Below are 27,236 nucleotides of genomic sequence, written 5' to 3'. Positions count from 1 at the left end.
GCTTTTAAGAAGCACTTGCTCAGACCTATCCACAGAGACCTGGCAGGCCAGAAAAGACTGACATGACATATTCAGGGTGCTAAATGAGAAAAATATGCACCTAAGAATACTTTAAACAGCAAGGATGTCTTTCAAAATAGGAGGAGAGATAAGTTTCCAGGACAAACAGAAAGTAAAAGAATTTGTGATCACCAAACCAGCCCTACAAGAAATACTGAAAGGGGTCCTCTAAGCAAAGAGAGAGCCTAAAAGCAACACAGACCAGAAAGGAACACAGACAATATACAGTAACAGTCACCTTACAGGCAATACAATGGCACTAAATTCATATCTTTCAATAGTTACCCTGAATGTAAATGGGCTAAATACCCCAATCAAAAGACACAGGGTATCAGACTGGATTAAAAAACAAGACCCAACAATATGCTGTCTGCAAGAGACTCATTTTAGACGCAAAGACACCTCCAGATTGAAAGTGAGGGGGTGGAAAATCAATTTTCATGCTAATGGACATCAAAAGAAAGCTGGGGTGGCAATCCTTATAACAGACAAATTAGATTTTATTTTTTTTAAGATTTTATTTATTTATTTGACAGAGAGAGAACCCAAGCAGGGGAAGCGGCAGAGGGAGAGGGAGAAGCAGACTCCCTGTTGAGCAGGGAGCCTGACATGGGGCTCAATCCCAGGACCCTGGGATCACAACCTGAGCTGAAGGCAAACACTTAACCGACTGAGCCACCCAGGCACCCCGACAAATTAGATTTGAAACCGAAGACTGTAATAAGAGATGAGGAAGGACACTATATCATAATTAAAGGGTCTATCCAACAAGAAGATCTAACAATTGTAAATACTTATGCCCCTAACATGGGGGGCAGCCAATTATGTAAGCCAATTAATAACAAAATCAAAGAAACACATCGATAATAATCCAATAATAGTAGGGGACTTAAACATCCCACTCACTGCAGTGGACAGATCATCTAAGCAGAAAATCAACAAGGAAACAAGGACTTTTAATGACACACTGGACCAGATGGACTTCACAGATATATTCAGAGCATTCCACCCTAAAGCAATAGAGTACACATTCGTCTTGATTGCACATGGAACATTCTCCAAAATAGATCACATGCTGGGTCACAAATCAGGTCTCAACCATTACCAAAAGATTGAGATTATTCCCTGCATATTATCAGACCACAATGCTTTGAAACTGGAACTCAATCACAAGAGGAAATTTGGAAAGAACTCAAATACCTGGAGACTAAAGAGCATCCTACTAAAGAATGAATGGGCCAACCATGAAATTAAAGAAGGATTTTAAAAAATTCATGGAAACAGGGGCACCTGGGTGGCTCAGTCATTAAGCGTCTGCTTTCGGCTCAGGTCATGATCCCAGAGTCCTGGGATTGAGCCTCACATCGGGTTCCCTGCTCGGCGGGAAGCCTGCTTCTCCCTCTCCCACTCCCCCTGCTTGTGTTCCTTCTCTTGCTGTATCTCTCTGTCAAATAAATAAATAAAATCTTTAAAAAAAAATTCATGGAAACAAATGAAAATGAAAACACAAATGTTCAAAACCTTCAGAATGCAGCAAAGGTGGTCCTAAGAGGGAAGTATATAGCACTACAAGCCTTTCTCAAGAAACAAGAAAGGTCTCAAATACACAACCTTACCTTATACCTAAAGGAGCTGGAGAAAGAACAGCAAATAAAGCATAAACCCAGGAGAAGAAGAGCATTAATAAAGATTAGAGAAGAAATCAATGGAATAGAAACAAAAAGAATAGTAGAACAGATCAACGAAACTAGGAGCTGGTTCTTTGAAAGAATTACTAAGATTGGGCACCTGGGTGGCTCAGTCAGTTAAGTGTCTGCCTTCGGCTGAGGTCATAATCCCAGGGTCCTGGGATCAAGCCGGGCGTTGAGCTCCCTGCTCAGTGGGGAGTCTGCTTCTCCCTCTCCCCCTCCACCCCACTCATGCTCTCTCTCTTGCTCACTCTCTGTCTCAAATAAATAAAATAAAATAAATTAAATTAAATTTTAAAAATTAAACAAAAGATTGATAAACCCCTGGCCAAACTTATCAAAAAGAAAAGAGAAAGGACCCAAATAAATAAAATCATGAATGAAAGAGGAGAGATCACAAACAACACCAAAGAAATACAAACAATTATAAGAACATATTAGGAGTAAATATATGCCAACAAATTAAGCAATCTGGAAGAAATCGGATGCATTCCTAGAGATGTGTAAACTACCAAAACAGAAACAAGAAGAAATAGAAAACCTGAACAGACCCATAACCAGCAAGAAAATTGAAGCAGTAATCAAAAATCTCCGAACAAACAAAAGTCCAGGGCCAGAAGTCTTCCCAGGAGAATTCTACCAAACATTTAAGGAATTAATACCTATTCTTCTGAAGCTGTTTCAAAAAAATAAAAATGGAAGGAAAACTTCCAAACTCTTTCTCTGAGGCCAGCGTTACTTTGATCCCAAAACCAGACAAAGACCCCACCAAAAAGTAGAGTTACAGACCAATATCCCTGATGAACAAGGATGCAAAAATTCTCACTAAAATACTAGCCAATAGGATCAAACAGTACATTAAAAGGATTATTCACCATGACCAAGTGGGATTTATTCCTGGGCTGCAAGGCTGGTTCAACATCCACAAATCAATCAATGTGATACAATACATTAACAAAAGAAAGACCAAGAATCATATGATCCTCTCAATAGATGCAGAAAAAGCTTTTGACAAAGTACAGCATCATTTCTTGATTAAAACTCTTTACAGTGTAGGGATAGAGGGAACATAGCTCAATATCATAAAAGCCATATATGAAAAGCCCACAGCAAGTTTCATTCTCAATGGGGAAAAACTGAGAGCCTTTCCCCTAAGGTCAGGAACATGGAATGGATGTCCACTATCACCACTGCTATTCAATATAGTACTAGAAATCCTAGCCTCAGCAATCGAAAAACAGAAAGAAATAAAAGGCATCTGAATTGGCAAAGAAGTCGAACTCTCACTCTTCACAGATGACATGATACTCTATGTGGAAAACCCAGAAGACTCCACCCCGAAATTGCTAGAACTCATATAGGAATTCAGCAAAGTGGCAGGATATAAAATCACTGCACAGAAATCAGCTACATTTCTTTTTTTTTTTTCTTGAAGATTTTATTTATTTGACAGAGAGAGACACAGCGAGAGAGGGAACACAAGCAGGGGGAGTGAGAGAGGGAGAAGCAGGCTTCCCACCGAGCAGGGAGCCCGATGCGGGGCTCGATCCCAGAACCCTGGGATCATGACCTGAGCCAAAGGCAGACGCTTAACAACTGAGCCACCCAGGCACCCCCAGTTACATTTCTATACACTAACAATGAGACAGAAGAAAGAGAAATTAAGGAGTCGATCCCATTTACAATTGCACCCAAAACCATAAGATACCTAGGAATAAAGCTAACCAAAGACACAACGGATCTGTACTCAGAAAACTAGAGACCACGCATGAAAGAAACTGAGGAAGACACAAAGAAATGCGGAAACATTCCATGCTCATGGATTGGAAGAACAAATATTGTTAAAATGTCTATGCTACCTAGAGCAATCTATACATTCAATGCAATCCCAATCAAAATACCATCAACTTTTTTCACACAGCTGGGACAAATAATCCTAAAATTTGTATGGAATCAGAAAAGACCCCGAATAGCCAAAAGATTGTTGAAAAAGAAAACCAAAGCAGGTGGCATCACAATTCCGGCCTTCAAGCCCTATTACAAAGCTGTAATCATCAAGACAGAATGGTACTGGCACAAAAACAGACACATAAATCAATGGAACAGAACAGAGAACCCGGAAATGGACCCTCAACTCTATGGTCAACTCATCTTCGACAAAGCAGGAGAGAATATCCAATGGGAAAAAAGACAGTCTCTTCGGGCGCCTGAGTGGCTCAGTCGTTAAGCATCTGCCTTTGGCTCAGGTCATGATCCCAGGGTCCTGGGATTGATCCCCACATCAGGCTCCCTGCCCAGCGGGAAGCCTGCTTCTCCCTCTTCCACTCCCCCTGCTTGTGTTCCCTCTCTCACTGTGTCTCTCTCTGTCAAATAAATAAAATCTTTAAAAAAAAAAAAATCTCTTCAACAAATGGTGTTGGGAAAATTGCAGAAGAATGAAACTGGACCATTTCCTTACACCATACACAAAAATAGACTCAAAATGGATGAAAGACCTAAATGTGAGATAGGAATCCATCAAAATCCTAGAGGAGAACACAGACAGCAACCTGTGTGACCTTGGCCGCAGCAACTTCTTGCTAGACATGTCCCCAAAGGCAAGGGAAGCAAGGACAAAAATGAACTATTGGGACTTCATCAAGATAAAAAGCTTTTGCACAGCAAAATAAACAGTCGACAAAACCAAAAGACAACCAACAGAATGGGAGAAGATATTTGCAAATGACATATCAGATAAAGGGCTAGTATCCAAAATCTATAAAGAACTTGTCAAACTCAACACCCAAAGAACAAATCATCCAATCAAGAAATGGGCAAAAGGCATGAGCAGACATTTCTCCAAAGAAGACATCCCAATGGCCAACAGACACATGAAAAAATGTTCAACATTACTCGGCATCTGGAAAATACAAATCCCAAAACCACAATGAGATACTATGTCACACCAGTCAGAACGGCTAAAATTAACAAGTCAGGAAATAATAGATGTTGGCAAGGATGCAGAGAAAGGGGAACCATCCTACACTGTGGGTGGGAACACATGCTGGTGCAGCCACTTGCCACTGGAAAACAGTATGGAGATTCCTCAAAAAGTTGAAAATAGAGCTACCCTATGACCCAGCAATTGCACTGGCTATTTACCCCAAAGATACAAATGTAGTGATCTGAAGGGGCACCTGCACCCCAATGTTTATAGCAGCAATGTCCACAACAGCAAAACTATGGAAAGAGCCCAGATGTCCATCGACAAGTAAATGGATAAAGAAGATATATATACACACACACACACAATGGAATACTACTCAGCCATCAAAAAATGAAATCTGGCCATTTGCAATGACATGGATTTTACTAGAGGGTATTATGCTAAGCAAAATAAGTCAATCAGAGAAAGACAATTATCATATGATCTTACTGATATGTGGAATTGAAGAAACAATGCAGAGGATCATAGAGGAAGAGAAGAAAAAATAAAACAAGATGAAATCAGAGAGGGAGACAAACCGTAAGAGACTCTTAATCATAGGAAACTAACTAAGGGTTGCTGGAGGGGTAGGGGGTAGAGGGATGGGTTTACTGGCTGATGGACATGAAGGAGGTCACATGATGTAATGAGCACTGGGAATTATATACGACAGATGAGTCACTAACCTCTACCTCTGAAACTAATATATATTATATATTAACGGAATTTAAATTAAAAAAAAAAAAGAATCACTTGCTCAATAGAACTCCTAAACACTAACAGACTTATTTTAAGTTGAAGGAAATTCAATTTCTTTACCTTGAATTTTCTTGGCCAACAAAATGAAGCAATTAATGCTATTGGAAGCCCTGCAGTCACAAGATAAATGAGCCAAAGCCATGGGCGCTCTTCAGCAGCTACCACTAACTGTTTAAATATACCAGGCTATAGAAGAATAAGCATAAAAATGAAATTCAGATTTTATAAACATTTTTTAGGAAATACCACCTACAAAAAAACAGCTTATTTTAGATAAGTGTTTTATATTAAGGAGTGATGAACTTGTAGGCTAAAAATATTTTATTTTCCCATCTTATCCACTGTAGAGTTTAAACTCTATTAGCATGTATCATTGTTTGAGACTTTGTAGTAGAAGATATGTTACTACATAGGTAGAAATCACTAACCTATCACCAAGAATTATGACAACTTTATTTTTTTGGTAAGGTTAAGGATAGAACTACTCTTTATGGATGTATTATCTTCTTCATTTAGAAGTATAAATGCTCGATAACTCATTTTGGTTCTGTATTTTAAAGAACCTGGGAACTACTGTGTTTTCTTTTTTTTATTAACAAATTTCACACACAACCTGTGTGAGGAAACAGCTTCTCTCATTAAAATGAAATCTAAAATCATTAAATGTCTAAATTTAAAAAGTTTCAAAATGAAAACCCCTTTACCTAATCTTTTGATAGTTTTTGCTAATGTCCAAAGAAACCAAATGTAAGGTATTTTCCTTTACAGTAATTGATTTTAAAGATACATTCTCCAAGATGCATTGTGTTGAAATATTTAGCTTAGTATTTCTAAACAGTGTTAAGATTTGAGTAAAAAAATACTGGAACACAATTTAATAATAATAAATTTTAAAATCCTCTGTACTCCTCTAAGTGAAAAATAATTAAAATGAGTAAAGAATAATATTTACATTACTGTTAACCACTTAAGCTGTGAATTAACAAGGTGACCAGGATATTAAGTAGTCTCCTTATAAATAGCAAGTAGGCAATTAAATCCCATTATGCTATCATAATTTAATGAAGACATACACATATATATAGTTCATTATACAGTTCATGATGAAGTTGTACCATAATATAGTAAGGCTAAATATTTTATCGACAAATTTATTTACGTACATTTACTAATTATTGCATATTTATTTACCTCTTAAGGGCCATTTGTATAACCCATAACCAGGATGAAGTCCTATGACTACTCTATGGTAAATACTGTACCTCATTAGCATTTGCTACCATTATCTTCACTCCCCAACCATCTGCAGCCCAGCGATCTGCTATTTCCTTTTCTGAACAGATAATAAAATTATCAAAGTAGATATCAGAGCTCATAGACCAAAGCTCTAAACCAAGAGCACGGAAAGAAGTCAGAAGAAATGGATGATCATCTTCAAAATAATCTGGATTAGGAATTTTTCGAGGACTCCAGATTCCCTGGAAAAAATAATAAAGAAAAAATAATTTAAAGACACTTTCAAATAAAATAATCCCATTATAAATGCTATTCAAGAAGTCATTGTTGTGGATGGAGCGCCTGCGTGGCTTAGTTAAGTGTCCAACTATTGATTTTGGCTCAACAGATCATGATCTCAGAGATGGGAGATGAGCTCCATGTTGGGCTCCATGCTGGGCGTGGAGCCTGCTTGAGATTCTCTCTCTCCTTCTCCCTCTGCCCCTTCCGTCTCTTTCTCTCTCAAAAAAAAAAAAAAGAAGAAATCATTGTTGTTGAATGAAATCAGCAGTACTAATTGGAGAAAAAAGAAAGCATTAACTGATATTAACTCATTAGCAAGTCACTGGAAATAAAAACTTGGTTCTTCTCATTCTGTACACAATGTTCCCTATGAATAAAACTGACTTTAAACTGCAAAAATAGGCAAAGTGAAAACCCAACACACACAGAAACTTGAGTAACTAAATTTCACAAGTAAGTGATACTATTTTAGACAAGTTTTTTTACATTTAGTAAAGTTATTCAAGGCAAGAAGTCATTAAAATTACACAAATCAGAGAGAGCACTGTATGGTAAATATGAAGCCATTCCTTTTATTTAAAAAAATTTTTTTTATAATGCACTTTATTTATTTGAGAGAGAGAGAGAGAGAACATGCACAAGTAGCAGGGAGGGGCAAAGGGAGAGGGCGAAGCAGACTCCTCACTGAGCAGGGAGCCCCATGCAGGGCTCAATACCAGGACCCTGAGATCATGACCTGAGCTGAAGGCAGAGGGGAAGCCACTCCTTTTAACATATACCCATGATGGGCATCAATTATCAGTCATGGCTGAACCTCAGAATAAAATTCAACATAAAAGTTCCATTAGATCTTAAATGATTAAACTCAATCAAATAAATAAAATTTGACAATATGATTACTCATTCATTCCTCCATCATATATGTCTATTCTGTACCAGGCACTATGCCAGATGCTAGGGACAGAGTGATGATCAAGAGAGACATGGTTCCTTGATTAAATTTAAAGTAATGAGGGAGACAGACATTCAACAAAGACGTTACCAAAATAAACACTCTGTGATAAATGCAATGAAAAAAAAAACTAAAGTAAACAACTGGAATACGTAACTGCATCCATATAATAAATATTAGAAAATGTCAATGAATAATTAGATAAAACTACAGGGTTAAATGGATAACCTAGAGATTTCTACCCAAAAATCTAGGTACACTCAAAAGATATCTAATTCATATTTTAAAAAATCCAAAGTTTAATAACACCAGAAAATAAGGAGCACATTAATTCAACACAGGAATTAATTACTAAAATGTACAATGTGAGGTCTCCTGATCAGAACTCATTTCTTATGTTTAATTCTAAAATAGAACTTGATTCCAGAGTGATCATCAATTACCAGGGAAAAATACAGTATTAAGTGTCTCATCTTTAGTTCTTAATATTATTCCCCCAGAAAATTACATAAAGAATACTTTACTATTTTTTTTTAAAGTAAACTCTAGGCCCAACGTGGGGCTTGCACTCACAATGCAGAGATCAAAAGTTGCATACTCTATGGACTGAGCCAGCCAGGTGCCCCAAGAATACTTTACTTTTTAAATATAAATTAGTTGGAGTCCATTTTCTTTGACTTCTTACGATAGTTAATGCATACTATTACAAATCAAATTTCTAAAAGTTAACATAACATTATCAAAACTAGAACTATCACAGCACTTTAAACTTTACTATGCAGTTGTAAGAAGTGGTTATTACCTGGTAGTTAGGATTATCTATCATTGGAGGTCTCCACACTCCTTTGTATTTGGGGTTATCTATCAGGGGAGGTGTCCACTCACCACACCCAATTCGACATGCTGGATTAGAAATACGAGGCGCCTCCCATTCTCCATCCATGTCTTCATTCCTTAGGAAATTAGGAAAAAATTCAACATAAAAGTTCCACAGATGAAACTGTGTATCTACACATTTATAGTAACCTCAAGTATAGTAACCTCAAGTTTCTCCTGTCAGTCATATGAACTAGTAACAAAAAGCAAGAAATGTATGAAATTGACATGTGAGGATGAAGAATGTTTACCAGTCATCAGGTTTTTCAGCATTAGGATCTGGAATAAATTTTGGTTCATCATCAAGCCAGCCATCAGGTTTAATAACACTTAAATCTTCTATTTGGGCAGGTTCGCTTTCATCCCTGCAAATACAGTATTTTGTGCCAAGTATTAATTATTCAAAAGGTTTAAAAATGCATATGTTACAAAATTCAGAAGATACCAAAAGGCATCTCCTACCCTTCTGTCTTTGTGCCTACTAACTCCCCCATCTCTCATCCACCAAAATCTTCTGCTAACTTGTCACTTTCTTGTATATATTCCCTGTTGTGATCCATGCATACACACATATTTGTATATATTCTTTTTTTTAAACACAAAGGATAGATTTCTATACAGAGTATGTTCAACATCACTTTTGTTCACTTAAACACTCATTCATTCATCAACAAACACATATTGGAAGCCCACTATGTGCCAAGACAGTTTTATAAGCTGTTTTATATACAGTTATTAACAGTTGTACAGTTTTCTAATTTGTGGATATACCATAATTTATTTAACCCAATTACTGTTGAGGGACATTTAGTGTTTCCAAAAATGTACTATTACAAACAATGCTATAATGAATATCCTGGAATATATTAGGAACTAATACAAAATTATCTCTCTGTCAGCTATATGAATTAAAAATATTTTTTCCAGTTTCTCATGTACTTTTTGATATAGTTTATGGTAGGTGGGTTTTTTTCTGCCATATTCAAATAATTTATTTTCATGTAGTTGAAATTTATTGATAATTCTTTTATGATTCTTCAATTTTACATCATATTTGGAAATGTCTTCCCTATTCCAATATTATTTTTTTAACTCATCATATTTAAGTCTAGTAATTTTGTATTTTCATTAAAAAAATAACACTTAGAAAACAAATTCTTAAGTATATAAACATAATCATAGTAAGTACTGAATAGAACTTCATCTTTATAGAAAAGTAGAAATTTTAAACAAAAGGTTACATTAAGATTTTTCAAACAAACCTAAATAACAAAATAAACTCAAATAATCAACTCTCTATATGTAAAGACTTGTACTTGCCTGATATCAATGTCATCTGGAGTCTGTCTGAGCTCCAAGTAACTAGAGTTTAAAATTTAAGGGAACATTTCTTTTACCAGTTTATGAAACAAATTCTAACATGTATCACCAATCAGAGAGAGGTTATTATAAGCAGTTTATCTCATTTAAGGCCAAACTTATGTCTCAGCCTTACTCTTTTTGGGTAAACAAATATGAAACAATGTAAGAAAATCCACATGGAGAGATGTAGTCCTACCCTTTCTGAAAGTATGAATTCATTAAAGTTATGCATTAAGTGACTTTTTATTAATTTTTTTAAAAATCATACTGTTCTTCCTACCTTGTAAAACCTGCTTCCCTATCATACTATTTGCTTGAAAGCAAAGACATTTTTATTAGTAATCAGTATCTCTCTTTATCTACAAGAGAGTTAACAAGTAAACATCTTTGGTTATCCAGTACTACTTACTCTATTTCTGAGTAGGTAGTAACCCCAATGTTTACAAACAAGCAAGAACTTAAAGAAATAGGAGTAGACATTTTCCAAAATGAAGCAGAGAGAAAAAAATTGATTTTAAAAAATGAATTGATCCTAAGTGACCTGTGAAAAACTATAAAGCAGTTTAACATACATTTATGTGGTGTCCCCAAAAAAGAGATGGGAAGGAACATATATTCAAAGAAATAATGGCCAAATATTACCCAAATTTGATACAAACTACACAGCCACATCCCAAAAAGCTCAAAAGCAAGGCAAACACACACACACACACACACACACAAATTCTCACACACACACACTCTCACACACACCCAAGGCACAACAAAACCAAATTGTTGAAAACAGTAACAATGAATCTTAAAACCAAACAGGAAAAAATTACATATTAGGTCAAGGAGTAAAAGGATGAGAATAACAACTGACATATCAGAAACGATATAAGCCTCAAGACAACTCAAGAAATGATTGTTTTAGGGGCGCCTGAGGGGCTCAGTCATTAGGCGTCTGCCTTCGGCTCAGGTCATGATCCCAGGGTCCTGGGATCGAGCCCCGCATCGGGCTCCCTGCTCACCGGGGAGCCTGCTTCTCCCTCTCCCACTCCCCCTGCTTGTGTTCCCTCTCTCGCTGTGTCTCTCTCTGTCAAATAAATAAATAAAATCTTTAAAAAAAAAACGATTTTTTTTTTAAAATAACTATCAACTTACAATTCAATGGTGAAAACATCCTTCAAAAATTAAGGTAAAATAAATTTTCAGATAATTAAAAGTTGAGAGGATTCAATGACAGCACACATGTACCACAATGTGTTAAGAGAAGTTTATCAGGAAGAGGGAAAACAACAGACAAAAATGTTTATCTACACAAGAGTATCAGAAACGCTAACTAAATAATAAATAAAAGAAATTTTCTCCTAATAACTGTCTGATTAAAAGACAGTGATGGAAGAATAAATATGTGTGGCCTTCATAGTACAGACAGAGGAAGTAAAGGTATGATAATGCATGAAGGATGGAAGGAGGAAAATATAAGACCCTTATAAGATTAACACAGACATAAAGAGGTATAATGACAGTAGACTGAAATAAGTTAGAGATGCATATTGTAAACCCTAGAGCAACACTAAAATAATAAACCACAGAGGAAAAGGTAGTATGCCAAAAGGAAAGAAAAAATAAAAGACTAAAAAATAAAATAACTCCATCTAAAAAAATTCAGGAAAAAATATTTTCAAGTACAGAATATATGGGACAAACAGAAAGCAAGTAGGAAGAAAACAAGTACAGTTTATATCCAACCATATTAATAATTACATTAAATGTAGATGGTTTAAAACACTCCACTTAAAAAACAAGACCACATATAAGTTGCCTACTGAAAAATCACTTTAAAAATAAAGCTATAGCTGTAATCATCAAGAAGAGTATGGTACTGGCACAAAAACAGACACAGAGATCAATGGAACAGAATAAAGAGCCCAGAAATGGACCCTCAACTCTACGGTCAACTAATTTTCAACAAAGCAGGAAAGAATGTCCAATGGAAAAAAGACAGTCTCTTCAACAAATGGTGTTGGGAAAATTGGACAGCCACACGCAGAAGAATAAAACTGGACCATTTCCTTACACCACACACAAAAATAAACTCAAAATGGATGAAAGACCTAAATGTGAGACAGGAGTCCATCAAAATCCTAGAGGAGAACACAGGCAGCAACCTCTTCCACCTCAGCCGCAGCAACTTCTTCCTAGAAACATCGCCAAAGGCAAGGGAAGCAAGGGCAAAAATGAACTATTGGGACTTCATCAAGATAAAAAGCTTTTGCAAAGCAAAGGAAACAGTCAACAAAACCAAAAGACAACTGACAGAATGGGAGAAGATATTTGCAAATGACATATCAGATAAAGGGCCAGTATCCAAAATCTATAAAGAATTTGTCAAACTCAACACCCAAAGAACAAATCATCCAATCAAGAAATGAGCAGAAGACATGAACATTTTTCCAAAGAAGACATCCAAATGGCCCATGAAAAAGTGCTCAATATCGCTCAGCATCAGGGAAATCCCAATCAAAATCTCAATGAGATACCACCTCACACCAGTCAGAATGGCTAAAATTAACAAGTCAGGAAAACGACAGATGTTGGCGAGGATGCAGAGAAAGGGGAACCCTTCTACACTGTGGGTGGGGAATGCAAGCTGGTGCAGCCACTCTGGAAAACAGTATAGAGGTTCCTCAAAAAGTTGAAAATAGAGCTACCACACCACCCAGCAATTGCACTACTGGGTATTTACCCCAAAGATACAAATGTAGGGATCCGAAGGGGTACATGCACCCCAATGTTTATAGCAGCAGTGTCCACAATAGCCAAACTGTGGAAACAGCCAAGATGTCCATCAACAGATGGATAAAGAAGATGTGGTATATATATATACAAATATATATATACAATGGAATAGCCATCAAAAAACCCGAAATCTTGCCATTTGCAACAACGTGGATGGAACTAGAGGGTATTATGCTAAGCAAAATAAGGCAATCAGAGAAAGACATGTATCATATGATATCACTGATATGAGGAATTCTTAATCTCAGGAAACAAACTGAGGGTTGCTGGAGTGGTGGGGGGGTGGGAGGGATGGGGTGGCTGGGTGATAGACATTGGGGAGGGTACTGCTATGGTGAGCGCTGTGAATTGTGTAAGACTGATGAGTCACAGACTTGTACCTCTGAAACAAATAATACATTACATGTTAAAAAAAAAAAGATAGTAGGAAGGGAAAAATGAAGGAGGGGAAATCGGAGGGAGAGACGAACCATGAGAGACTATGGACTCTGAGAAACAAACTGAGGGTTCTAGAGGGGAGGGGGGTGGGGGGATGGGTTAGCCTGGTGATGGGTATTAAAGAGGGCATGTATTGAATGGAGCACTGGGTGTTATATGCAAACAATGAATCATGGAACACTACATCAAAAACTAATGATGCAATGTATGGTGATTAACATAACATAATAAAATAAAATTTAAAAAAATAAAGGCATATATAGGTTACAGGTAAACAATGGAAAATAATATTCAATGGAAACATGATTTAAAAGAAAGCAGGACTGTTGACTCAGTATGAGACTAAAGCAGATGTCAAGACAGAGTATTACAAGAGTTTATAAAGAAGGATATTATTCTATAATAATAAAGTGATTAGTTCCTCAAGAGGTCATGAAATACTGCAAAAAGATGTAGTAACAGATCTTCAAAATACACGAAGCAAAAACTAACAGAACTCAAAGGATATATAGACAAATCCATCACCATAGTTAAAGATTTTAATATTCTTCTCTCAGTAAGAAAACAGACTGAAAACCAGTAAATTATAGAAGCTTTCAACCACACTGATGTAATTGACATTTGCAAATTTTCTGACAATAGAATTAAAAATTGGGAGTCAAAATGCGAATTATATCTGGGAAATCCCAAATAAATGCTACCAAAGCAACACATGTAAAAACACACAGATCAAAGAAAAAATTACTAATGAAATTAGAAAACAGTATGAACTGAATGTTCTTTTAAATGATACATATTTGTGAAACATAGCTAAAGCAGTGTCTAGAGAAAATTTACAGCTACTTCTATCAGAAGAGATTTTCTAACTTAATAAATTAGGCCAAAAAAAAGAAGCAATAATTTGCTTCAAAGTAAGAAGAAGAAAGTAAATAGCAAAATTTTAAAAAGGTCAATAGAGGGGAAAAACTAAAACAAAAGCCAGTTCTTCAAAAAGATCAATAAAATTGATAAACCTCAGGGCCCCTGGGTGGCTCATTTGGTTAAGCATCTGCCTTCGGCTCACGTCATGATCCCGGGGTCCTGGGATCGAGTCCTGCATTGGGCTCCCTGCTCTGCGGGGAGCCTGCTTCTCCCTCTCCCTCTACTGCTCCTCCTGCTTGTGCTCTCTTGCTGGCTCTCCCTCTCTCTCAAATAAATAAATAAAATCTTTAAAAAAATTTTTTTTAATTGATAAACCTCTAGTTAGACACATCAAGAAAAAACACAAATTACCATATTAGAAATGAGTCATCAGTACACATCATTACAGACATTAATGATGACAAGAGGTGTTGAAACAATTAGACATCCATATTTTTAAAAACTGATCTTGTTTTAGATCTCACACTACATACAATTAACTTAGAACAGAGTTTTAGTCAAAATTATTTGTCTAGAAAAAAGCACAAATATTTGTGACATTCATTTGGGCAAAGATTTCTTAGGTAAGACACTAAAATCATGAATCATCAAAGACAAATACTGACAAACTGAACTCCATAAAAATTTAAAACTCTGTTCTCTGTTAAGAAAATCAGGACAGGGGCGCCTGGGTGGCTCAGTCGTTAAGCGTCTGCCTTCAGCTCGGGTCATGATCCCAGGGTCCTGGGATCGAGCCCCACATCGGGCTCCCTGCTCAAGGGGAACCTGCTTCTCCCTCTTCCACCCCCCTGGCTTATATTCCCTGTCTCGCTGTCTGTCAAATAAATAAATAAAATATTAAAAAAAAAAAGAAAATTAGGACAATCCTCAGAGTGAGAGGAAATATCTGCATGATGCATATCTGTATTAATTGACTATTGCTGCATAACCCCAAAATTTAGGAGCTTAAAATAATGTTTACTACTGTAGTTTCTGAATCTGCATCCCTTACTGGGTGCTCTGCTCAGGGTCTCTGACAGGTTGGAATCAAAGAACGGGCCAGGACTGCAGTCATCTCGGATTGAGGCAGGCAGCTTCTGAAATAGTTTCCCGTGACTCCTGCCTCCTGGTACTCATACCCATGGGTGCTCCCCTCTCCTTGAGTGTGGGTCGGACCTAAGAACTTACTACTAATGAACAGAAAGTACTGATGGGATGTTACTTCCAAGATTAAGTTATAAAAGACCATATATTAATTTCCTGAGGTGCTGTAACAAAGTACCACAAACTACAGCCTTAAAATGACAGAACTCTGGAGACTAGAAGTCAAAGTTTTGAAAGGGCTGTGTTCTCTCTGAAGGTTCTAGGGGCAGTTTGCTTCTTAGCTTCTAGTGGTGCTGCCAATACTCGGCATCCCCTGGCTTATAGATGCATCACTTCAATTTCTGCCTGAGTTGTCACATGGTGTTCTCCCTGTGTGTATCTGTCCAAATTTCTCTCTTCTTCTAAGAACACCACTCACATTGGATCCTAATTCAGTTATGACCTCATCTTAATTTGATTACATCTGTAAAGACCCTAATTCCAAATAAAGTCATAATCATAGGTTCTGGGTAGATATGGATTTGTGGAGGACACTGTTAATGCAGTAAGGACTGTGACGTCCATCTTCTCTGCACTCTCTCTTCCCTCACTTTCACTTCCTTGAAGAGAGCTACTATATTGTGAGCTACTCTATGGAGAGTAGATTGCAAGGAACCAAGAGAGGACTCTGGCCAACATCCAGCAAGGAATTGAGGCTCTTGGTCCAACAATGACAATTCAGTCCTCTGAGAAACGGAACCCTGCCAAAACCCACTTCAGTGGGATTGAAAGTGGATCCACTCCCGGTTGAGCCTTTAGATGACTACAGTCTCAGCTGACATCTTAATTGCAGCCTGTGAGAAACCCAGAGCCAGAAGACCCAGCTAATCTGTTCTCAGATTCCTGAATCACAGAAACTGTGAGATAATGTTTTAAGCTGCTAGGTTTTGGGATAATTTGTTACACAGCAATAGATAACTAATATAATATCTGTATCCAGAATATAAAGAGCTTCCATAACTCAACATAAAAAATAACCCAATTAAAACAAAAAAGTTGAAAAAATACTTGATCAAAGAAATGATATGAATGGGAAGTGAGTGAAAAGTTGCTCGACATAATTAGTTATCAGGGAAATGCAAATCAAAACGACATTAGAGATCACTACAAACCTTTTAGAATAGCCAAAGAAAAACAAAAACAAAAAAACAGTATCAAGAGATCAAAAAGGGACTCAGTCACTGGGCAGGTCGGCCTTTGGCTCAGGTCATGATCCCAGGGTCCTGGGATCGAGCCCCACATCGGCCTCCTTGCTCAGCAGGAAACCTGCTTCTCCCTCTCCCTCTGCCTGCCACTCCCCCTGCTTGTTCTCTCTCTGTCAAATAAATAAATAAAATCTTAAAAAAAAAAGATCAAAAGGTACAAACTCTAGTTATAAAATAAATAAGTTCTGGGGATGTGATGTAGAGCATGGTGACTACAGTTAATAATACTGTATTGTATATTTGAAAGCTGCTAAGAGAGTAGGCCTTAAAAGTTCCCATCACACACATGCACACACACACAAATTTGTAACTGTGTGGTAATGGATGTCAATTATACTTAATGTGCTAATCATTTTGCAATTAACACACACATCAAGTCATTATGTTGTACACCTAAACCAATACAATGTTATATGTCAATTACATCTCAATAAAAAGATAATACCAAATGCCATAAATGTATAAGATCTATAACTCTTACTTAATATTAGTGTGAATGCAAAATGGTATAGCCCTTTGGAAAAGTTTGACAGTTTCTTAGAAATTTAAACATATACTGACTATATAATCTGGCAATCCCACTCCTAGGTATTTACCCAAGAAAAAGGAAAAATTATGTTCACACAAAGCCCTGTCCACAAGTGTTTATAAACACTTTATTCATAATTGCCCCAAACTGGAAACAACCAGAATTTCCATCAATGTGTGACTAGATAAACAAATTATGATGAATCCCTATAAATCCCTAAAATAAAACTAACCACTTATATAAACAAAAATATGGATGAATTTCAAAAAGTATTATTTAAGTGAAAGAAACCAGAAACAAAAGCTGTATACCATATGATTCCATTTTATATGATATTCTGGAAAAGGCAAAGCTCTAAAAGACAGATATCAAATCAGTGGTTGCAGGGCGTAAGGGTGGGAGGAAGTGATTATAAAGGATATGAGGAACCTTTTTGGGATGACAGAAATATTCCATATAATGATTGTGGTAATAGTTACATCATTGTGTATGTCTGTCTGTCAATACCACAGAACTGTATATCTAAAATAAATGAATTCACCTTTATGAAAATTACACTTTGATAAATCTGACAGAAAACATGCAATGAAAATCCAGCAAATATAAAAAGGACAATATTTGCTGACCAGGTGCACTGCAAGGTTAGTCTAATATTGAAAATCAATCAATATAATACACCATACTAAAAAAATAAGAGACAAAACCCACATGGTCATCAACAGATGCACAAAAGTACTTTACAAAATCCAGCACCCAATCTTGGAAAAAAACAAAACTCTTAGTAAACTAAGAACAGAACTTTAAAAAATCATACTTAGTGGGGCACCTGGGTGGCTCAGTTGGTTAAACATCCAACTCTGGATTTTGGCTCAGGTCATGATCTCAGGGTTGTGAGATCCATGCTGGGTGTGGAGCCTGCTTAAGATTCTCTCTCTCCCTCTCCCTCTGCCCCTCCCCAGCCCTCTAAAAAATAAAGAAATAAAAAACAAAATTATACTTAGTATTTATGCCTTCGTGTAGTACCCCTCCCAAATGTACCAGACAAGGTTAGACTATGTGACAGAATACAGCTGAAGTGCTGACCGGTCACTTCTGAGATTAGGCTACAAAAGGTGTTACAATTTCTGTGGGTGTGCTCTCTCCCCCGCTGTGGTCACTCCCTCTGGTGGAGCCATCCACCATGCCATGACCGCACATAAGGACAGGCCCAAGTGGCAAGGCACTGAAACTTCCTGACAACAGCCACATAAGCCAGTTATAAAGTGAAGCAGATGCTCACTTTATAGCCAGGGTCAAACCTTCAGATGAATGCCCGACTCCAACCACAGGAGAGAGCCTGAGCCAGAACCAGTCAGCTAGCCACTCTGTTTCCTGCCTCCTAGGAACCAGGTGAGTTAGGACGAGCTAACAGGTATCTCTCATCTGAACTCAAAGCTATGGGAACTCGGGAACTGAATACATTTCTTTTAAGGAAAACACTCATAATCCTATAGAATGAAAACAACACAAATACTCAGCTAAGCAATCTAATATGAGTGAATCCTATATCATTTTATAAGATGTTGAACATATGGCTGTATTTAGAAAAGACTAAATATATAAAATATGCACACACATACATGATAAAGATCAAACTAGGAATTAAAATTCAAGTTTTGGTGTTTTAGATTCATGGAATTCCCCCCACAACACACACACACAGAGCACCAGACATAAAAAAAATATTGAGGGCGCCTGGGTGGCTCAGTTGGTTAAGCGACGGCCTTCGGCTCAGGTCATGATCCTGGAGTCCCAGGATCGAGTCCCGCATCGGGGTCCCTGCTCGGCAGGGAGTCTGCTTCTCCCTCTGACCCTCCTCCCTCTCATGCTCTCTGTCTCTCATTCTCTCTCTCTCAAATAAATAAATAAAATCTTTAAAAAAAAATATTGAAAAAGGCAAGAAAATTAAAATATTAATTAAAATGAAAATTAAGATGATTAAAAGGCAAGGATATACAAAATCTATTTTGTTTGTTTTTTGGGGGGGGGTAAAGAGAGAGGTAGAGACAGAATCTTAAGCAGACTCCATACCCAGAGCAGAGCTGGACGTGGGGCTCAATCTCACAAGCCTGAGATCACAACCCAAGCCAGAATCTAGATTCGGAAGCTTAACCAACTGAGCCACCCAGGTGCCCCTATAAAATCTATTTTGGGTAAGTATTTCACCCAAAATAGTCAAAATAAGTAATTTTAATGTTTAAAAGACTATGCTTTACTGGTTGTAAACTTCGCTTATATGGAATATCTCATTACTGAATTACACCAACTAATATTTTGCTACTGAATTCTTCACTTACCAGTCTTCGGGTTTGACAGCAGAAGGATCTGGGATTTTTGCTCTTTCATCCCATTCATCAGGCTTTTTATCACTGGGATCTTCAATTTCTTTGGGAGGATTAATAGGAGGAACCACATCTTCTAATAGGCTTCCTTGGTTTACAACTATTTGATCAATTAATACTTCAAATGTGTCATCTGGATTCATCACTAAAGACCAATTTAAATATATTACACTTATCATAATGACTGACATTTTAAAAGATAATCTTCTAAATAAGAAAACTACCCTAAATTTCACGGGTAAATTTTTTTCTCAACCAGAAATCGAGGAATTATAATGTATTAAATCAAAATATGCTAAGATCACTAGGTATAATGTTTTCTAAAACCAAATATAAAATTTTGTCTTAAGTAATCATAATTTAATGAAAAGCTCCATTACTTCTGAAATAAAGAATATCCAGTAGCTAACTCAGTTTTGGACTCTCACAACCAGTCAGCTTCACTTTTTTATAATTACAGAATGCAATCCAATCTTCTTCAGTATTTCAAAATACTTTTTTGAAACTATCTCAAACTTCAAAAGTTGCAAATGCACAATAAAGGACTTTTTTCATGAACTACTTGAGAGTAAGTTACTGACTTCACACACATCATCCCTGTATGTTTTAATGTCTATTTCCTACAAACAAGGACATTCCCTTACATAACCCCAATCTAGTCACCAAAATCAGGAAATTCACATTGATACATGACTACCATTTCCTAGAAAATTTTAAAGTTCATTGGCATTTCAAATTCAATGATTCATACACTGCTGTGTAAAATATCTTAAGGTTGATCGGAAATATTCAAGCTTACACTTGTCTGTTTGGAGGTGACTTCTAGCTCTCTAAAAGTTCCCAAGTCAAGTGTCATATTGAACCCCCTTTTCCATTGTAATGACAAAACAAAAGTTCTCTCCTCCTTCTGTAAACTTGGGGGTAGTGGGTAAAGTGGGTAAACTTTATATCTTTGGAAAGAATGGTAAATGAAAATAGCTGCCTAACATTTGCTTTCAGTAAGCTACAAAGTAGGAGCTGTCAACGAATGTAAGGATCATCCCAACTTAGTAAGCGGTCTACCACTTTCTGAAGAAACAGTTCTGAAGCAAGAACAATCTCCAGAGGTTTCAGTCACAACAATACCAAGTTACTTACATCAAAATCAAATACTACAATTTATATACAAATCAAATAACACAAACACTCAATGTTTTCTCTCTTCTCTTTTCCTTCAATATTTCCTCTTCTATTACAGCTGAGATTATAAAACTATACTACTACACAAAGGAAAAAGTCAAGATTTAAGCAGAGTAAGATCTTAAATGTAAAAAAAAAAGTACTAGATTCTTCCTGATTCAAAAAAGGCATTTCTCAAGAAAAATCTTGAAAAGAATGTGCTGAATAAATTTAGCAACTGAAATTTTTTAAAATTACAGTTAAAACAAAAAAAGCATGTGACAAATACTCATATGTGAAAAGACATCTTTGTCTAAAACTATACTAAATATTTTAAATGAATTTACAGTAAAAAGCATTGGATTATAAAGCCTTTTAAGATACTCTGTGAGGTTCTTAGAACAACTACAAAATGATGTTATAAAAATATAACAGTGGTACAGAAAATTTTTTAAAAAGTCATTCAATAATCCTAGTACAACAAAGTTTTTGTGTGTAGTAGTAAGAAAGCAAATGTTTGTAAGTTGGACTTGAATTTCAATTCTAGTCCTACCAGTTCCTTTTTTTTCCTAGAGCAAGTTACTTAACCTAAGTTAAGGTAAAGTTGAGAGAACCTGCTCACCTCACATGATGGTTCTAAACAAAGTACCTAGCACAGAGCACGGCATGCATTAGGCGACTAATGAAAATTAGTTTTCTTTTTCTAATCTATTTGCATAATTTGTCTAATGGCCACCATGAGGATGCTCCTCCACTTTGAATCTCATTTTCTTTTGACATTTTAATATTATAAACATTCTCCCCTGTTGCTAAACACTTCCATGGTTATCATTTTTGTATTGTATATAAAATTCCTACTCTAACATTCGGGTGGCTTTAAATTTACAGTATATTTTCACACATAGCTCATTTTATTTCTTCTGGGTTATTTTCTTTGGATAAATTCTTGAAAATGGAATTGTGGTTTCAAAACACATAAACTTAGGGTCTTTGATATATCACACCAAGTTGCTTTTCACCAAGTTTGTACAAAGACTAATGAAATTCATTTGTCCTGTTCTAGTTATAATTTCTCATTATCTCTACAGTTTATGTTCCCCCAAACATCCAGTTCTATTTTCCAGTTTCAAAAAAAGCTCTTTACTGTCAATGCTGACATTAAAAATAAAATTGGTCACTGCCTTGGCAGACATGAATGTTTCAGCAACTGCAGTCTTTGGAAAGGAAACTGAAATATCTTAGTCCTGGATAGAGTTGTCCTGTCAGGTTCTGACACGCTACGATTTTAAATAATCATGGACACAGCAAAGCTCCAGAACCTTACACGCTTGGGGAGAAGAGAAACAATCCCTTGTAATGTTTCTCCCACTCATTGTCTATGGAAACTCCTATTTACTAAAGTAAAGCTAAATATGTTAATAAAGTGGTTGCTCAATACTTTCTCTTCCGAAGTTTAAATACATGCCACAACTCCCATGAGGTAGGATCTAACAATAATCACAACAGTCTGTAAGGCCCAAGCTTCTGAGCTGTGCATCAAGGACTTCTTACTCTTTTATCTTCTTTTCCAGTTTCTTGTTCTTCCAGCACCACTAACGTCACAGCACCTCAAATATCCTTCTCCTATTTTCCATGTTCCAGCCACACTTCAAGACTAATTAATATATAATCTTCCTCACTAAGTTTTCTCTCAGTCTCCACACTGGAAGTAATACTGCTTTTGAACTCTTACCTCATATGCACCCCTCATATGGCACTTTACTCTCTACCTGCACTATATGCATTATAATTATCCTGAAAAGGTAAGTTCCTTAAGGGTAGGATCCATGTTTGTTTCTCCCAAAGCACCTGCCATGAAAATATGAGTAGTCAGTGAATATTTTTGAATTTATGAATCAATTAAAAGGATATACCAAGGGTATAAAGATGAGTCTTCCTGTCTGTAAAGAACTTTTTAAGGTCTACATCTGGAGGTTTGGCATGTTTCTCTTCAAAAACTCCAGTTTTAGGATGCTTATGTCTGAAGATAAAATGAAGTTTATAATCTTCTCCACATTTATCTGGTCCAAACATAATGGTATAGGATGTTTTATCATAAAAGTTTTCCTTCAAAGAGAGATGTGTTGGGATTAGTCCAGAATTAGAGTATTTGATGAATTTTTCTATTCTATCCAATTGCGTAGAGGTTATAAAAATGTATTAAATGCTAAATCACCAAAGAATTATTTGACACAAGTGACAATAAAAGATGTAGAAAAAAGACAATTTTTCTTTCAAAAATAGATTTTTAAAAAATGCACATACTACGTCCTTCCTGAAGATGTAGGAGAGAAGCTGAAACCACCCTACCAACATCATGATAAGCTTTAATTACTTTATGTAAATCTGAACTATTAATATTTTGTTAAGAAAATTAAGCACAGAGAAAAGCATACTTACGACTTCAAGACTACAATGATTACCATTACTATTATTCAAGAAGACACCAGAGAATAACCTTCCTGAGCACAGAGTAAAGAGAGATTCAGACACAAACACAGACACAGAGACATGCTCCCTGTTTTACTACTAGTAATTTCTCTTTATTTGGCATGGCCTGTTAGCTAAAAGCATGGGTCTGTTGTCAGATCCCGGGGTTCAAATCCTACCACTGCCCTTAACCAGCTGTATGTGGCCCTGAGTAAACTTCTTAGCCTTGATGTACTCCTGAATGTTTCATTACCTTTCAAATATGGAAATAATAATAGTACCTACCTTATAAGGGTTCTCTGAGGATTAACTGAGTTAATCAGATAAAGTGCTGAGAAAAATACCTAGCATTTAACTTTATTGTACTTCTGAGTGATGGTCATCTTACGATGATACCCAAAACAAGAGCTCCAACCTATACTACAAATGGGCTCCCCTTTAACTAATTCTAATAATAGTAACATGAATCCTTTAACCCATGTTTCACAGCCTATGCATAGCCATGCATTCTGACAAATATCTCACTGATGTCTCATTTATCTTATGTCTGTTATATGCAGAAGCCCTGACACAGCCCCCGGCAGGAGAATGCTACAAGAAATGTCTCCAACCTAATACACTTGCTTCCTTCTCAAAACATTTTAACCCGTTATTTTTTGTAGACTACCAACTCCTGAACTGACCCACCTTTTTTATTTGGTTCTTTGGCCATTTCATTTTACTGCTTTGCTCTGTTATTTTACTTCTCCAAACAAATTTATGCTTCTTAATTTGTAAAGAAAATAACTCAAAGCCGATCTTTCAATGACATTGATAAGCACCATGTTATTTTTTACTTACAGACATGGCAAACTTTATTATGTTGCTAAAGATTACAAAACCGATGCCATCAAGTAACACAACTGGGTATGAAACTTGAAGGCACACCCGGAAAGCTATACAAACTCATGCTGGTTAAGATTTTTAAGGTTCTTTTCGATTTCAGCTGAAAATAAAAATTACAGTTTTCTCACCTACTCCTTAAAAGTATTAACTTTAATAAGGTTTTCTTAAACATTAAAATATCATACCAGATTCAAACCATCAGTGTCTGCTAGGAGTTTAATGTATGCACCTCCACAATCAATACCATCTTGAAAATTTACTTCATATCTAAATGAAGGGAAAAAGAATCATACTGCTGATAAATAAAAAATTACTAATTGCTCTTCAAAATCGAATGTATTACTCTCAATTCATTTAAACACAAATGTTTTACATTACCAGAAAGCTCTTAAAAAGCATATCCACAACATATAGGGAATAAGCAGAAATGCTTTTTCTATGCACATCCTTAAAATATTAAAAAGAGAATGATTATAATCAACTATAGAAAAGCCAACCAACTTGTTGAAATAATTTTTTCCATCAAAACTGCTGAATTAAGGGTAAGATACTTTAATACTATAATAGGAAATTTCAAATTCAGGTAACGTATACACTATGCATATTTCTTTATAAACTAAAAAATGAAGATTATGAGGACCATAGCCACAGCAACAGATTTCTAAGAAATTGCTGATAGATCTTAGATATATCCGGTTCACTAATTTGTATTTTAATTCAACTACACCTAACCATATTAGATAACTTGTACATTTAATTAAATACCTCCAGCAAAGAGATTTCATAATCTCAGTCAATAACCTGAAGTATTTCAGACCTTAACAGCCAAGAAATACAGAAAAACAACTGAAAGACTGAACTGATGTGAGAGCCTTTTCATAGATTTGCAACACTGTGTAATTTTCAGCAAAAGTTTTTCTTGTTTTGTTTTTTAAAGGAAATAGTCTTGTTTAGGCAATTGATATAGACATACTGAGCAATATTCAGGAGAAATTTTTGGTAAATTATTGAATTACATGTGAAATAATCAATGAAATCGCCCTCAGAGTGAAAAACAGTAAAAACCAAAATGGCTGTGATTCGGTTTGATGAATTAAAAGAAAAAGAGATGAAAACTAGAGAAGCAACAGGAACCAGTGATAATTTTAAGAAAGGACTGCAGTTTAAAATGTTTCTAAAAAAAAAAACAAAAAAAACTTTAGTGATACAAAAGTAAAAACAACGAAAAAATAGCATACAAAACTGTTTGATAGTTTGAACCTAGTTAGTGTATATATATTTTGCACTGAAAAGAACAAAGGAAATACAGTAAAATCTTAAATGACTATCTGAGTTGCCAGATTTTGGTGATCTTTCCCACTACTTTCTACTCTGCTTTGTTTCTCAAGAAGTCTTACCAGCATGTACTTTGGAGCCAGAGAGACCTGAGATTTATCCTTGATTCTGCCACTTACTCTAGTGACACCTAGTGTAAAGGCAAATTATTCAAGCTCGAGGACCACAAAGGATTGTGATGCTTAAATAATACCATGCACAGCAATGGACAGATGCCCAAAATGTTAGCTTCTGTAGGATCAAACGAAAGGGTTTGTTCTTTTTCATTTTTGAAATAAAGGACAGTTTGTTTTCCTCAAAGCCTTGTCACTATTTTTATTTTAAGCAGTAGCCGACAAAGAAATTTTTTCTCATGGAACATGTTTTTACAGACTATAAAGTAAGAAATGGTACACAGTGTGAATTAAAGGTAAATATTAATTATTTCAGGTAAAATAAAATAAAAAGATAGTTTTATTATAGGTGATCTCAAGACAAGGGTTCTGTGAAAAGGTAAGAACTGAAAAAAAAATGTTGTAAACTATCTCTATAAATATGAACATAGCTTTGTGGTTGTAATATGCCTAGACCCAATCATTATGTCTATTTCTTACATTGCAAACTTCCAGAGTTTTCAAATCATTAATTGTACCTAATGCAAATAATTCACAGTGGATTAGAGATCAGTGAAATGTGTGTCATATAGCTCAACTGCTGCTATTCCTTGGTCACAGGAAAAAGGAGGACGTGTAAGAGTATGTGGCAACCCTATCTTCTGTAAGACTATCATTCCCCACACTGTCCTACGAAGCAGTAATTCTTGTTGGGGGATGAAATTCTGTGGTCAAATATGTCTGGAAAACACACTACTGAAGTTAGAAACAGGTTTCTGCATGTAGAACTTCTTTCTCCAAGTCTTTAATGGTCAAGCAAATATGCTTCCTCATGTCTGGGATATTCTTCATTTCTAAAGCTTATATGACCACACAATGCATATTAACATGTACACCATGTGGGAAAAGCAGTTTTAGAGGAAAGTTATATTATGAGTCCATAGTATTTATAGTAGTTAATATAAAATTTCTTTAATATCCCATTTCATTTTATCAATATTAAGAGCAGACATTCACTCTCCTTCTTTGAGTTGTTTTTAAGCATAGCAAAGACTTCTATTCAATTCCTGTTGGCCCTCCTCTTCTTTTTTCAGGACATAATTTCACAATTACTTTAATAATTCTTCTAGACTTATTATCCAATCTTTGTTTCTATCTTTTGCTTACTTGCCTAGCAGTGATTTATACTTTCTGAAAATACTAAATTTGATTCATTTTACTCTGAAAATATTACACTTTCTATTATTTTTCTTTCCCTTTCATTTAAGCCACAAAGGATCAAAATAGAAAGTGATATTATATTCAAATAAGTTTCAACAGAATAATAGGATTACTTTCAAACTTTCAAGAAAAAAGAAAGGCCAAACCCTGAATAATGACAAATAATATCAAGCTTAAATATTCGTTCCAATAAGTACTTGTAAAAACATTTTTAATTTGTTAAAATAATAATCATATACTATTTGACATTATTTAAGATTTTAAATTTATTCACATGACAGTGCAACTAAGCCAAAGCGACACAAGCAAAAAATTAAGCCAATTACACCAAATGCCATATTTTTTAAAACTGCTAAAACACAAAATGACATTTTAGTTATACTATGTAGGAACATGCTTAACAATGTTAACAAAAAAACTGAAAGGGTTCTAGAGTGATATACTTTACAGTTAATAATATTTCTTGTGTTGTCATTAACTTTGGACAGCCAAATCTTCTCACATAAGGGAGAA

General features: G+C 35.7%; 1 protein-coding gene across 2 annotated transcripts in view; it reads right to left on the bottom strand.

Moving 5' to 3' along the window:
* The window catches only part of CLGN (calmegin), a 58,839-nt gene that overhangs the window by 3,742 nt on the left and 27,861 nt on the right, over positions 1 to 27,236 (bottom strand). For both annotated transcript variants that reach the window (XM_035023023.1, XM_035023024.1), the window contains exons 6-12: positions 24,261 to 24,342; positions 22,635 to 22,827; positions 19,519 to 19,708; positions 9,070 to 9,183; positions 8,745 to 8,895; positions 6,735 to 6,950; positions 5,533 to 5,658 (exon numbers count right to left, since the gene is read on the bottom strand). In XM_035023023.1, the coding sequence (XP_034878914.1) occupies positions 5,533 to 5,658; positions 6,735 to 6,950; positions 8,745 to 8,895; positions 9,070 to 9,183; positions 19,519 to 19,708; positions 22,635 to 22,827; positions 24,261 to 24,342 (1,072 nt within the window). The remainder of the gene's footprint in view (positions 1 to 5,532; positions 5,659 to 6,734; positions 6,951 to 8,744; positions 8,896 to 9,069; positions 9,184 to 19,518; positions 19,709 to 22,634; positions 22,828 to 24,260; positions 24,343 to 27,236) is intronic.

The sequence above is a fragment of the Mirounga leonina genome, unplaced genomic scaffold, assembly GCF_011800145.1.
Source record: "Mirounga leonina isolate KUSES-001 unplaced genomic scaffold, KU_Mleo_1.0 Mir_176, whole genome shotgun sequence".
NCBI lineage: Eukaryota > Metazoa > Chordata > Mammalia > Carnivora > Phocidae > Mirounga > Mirounga leonina.
The sequence above is the reverse complement of the archived record's forward strand: the minus strand, read 5'-3'. Positions and strand labels throughout refer to the sequence as shown.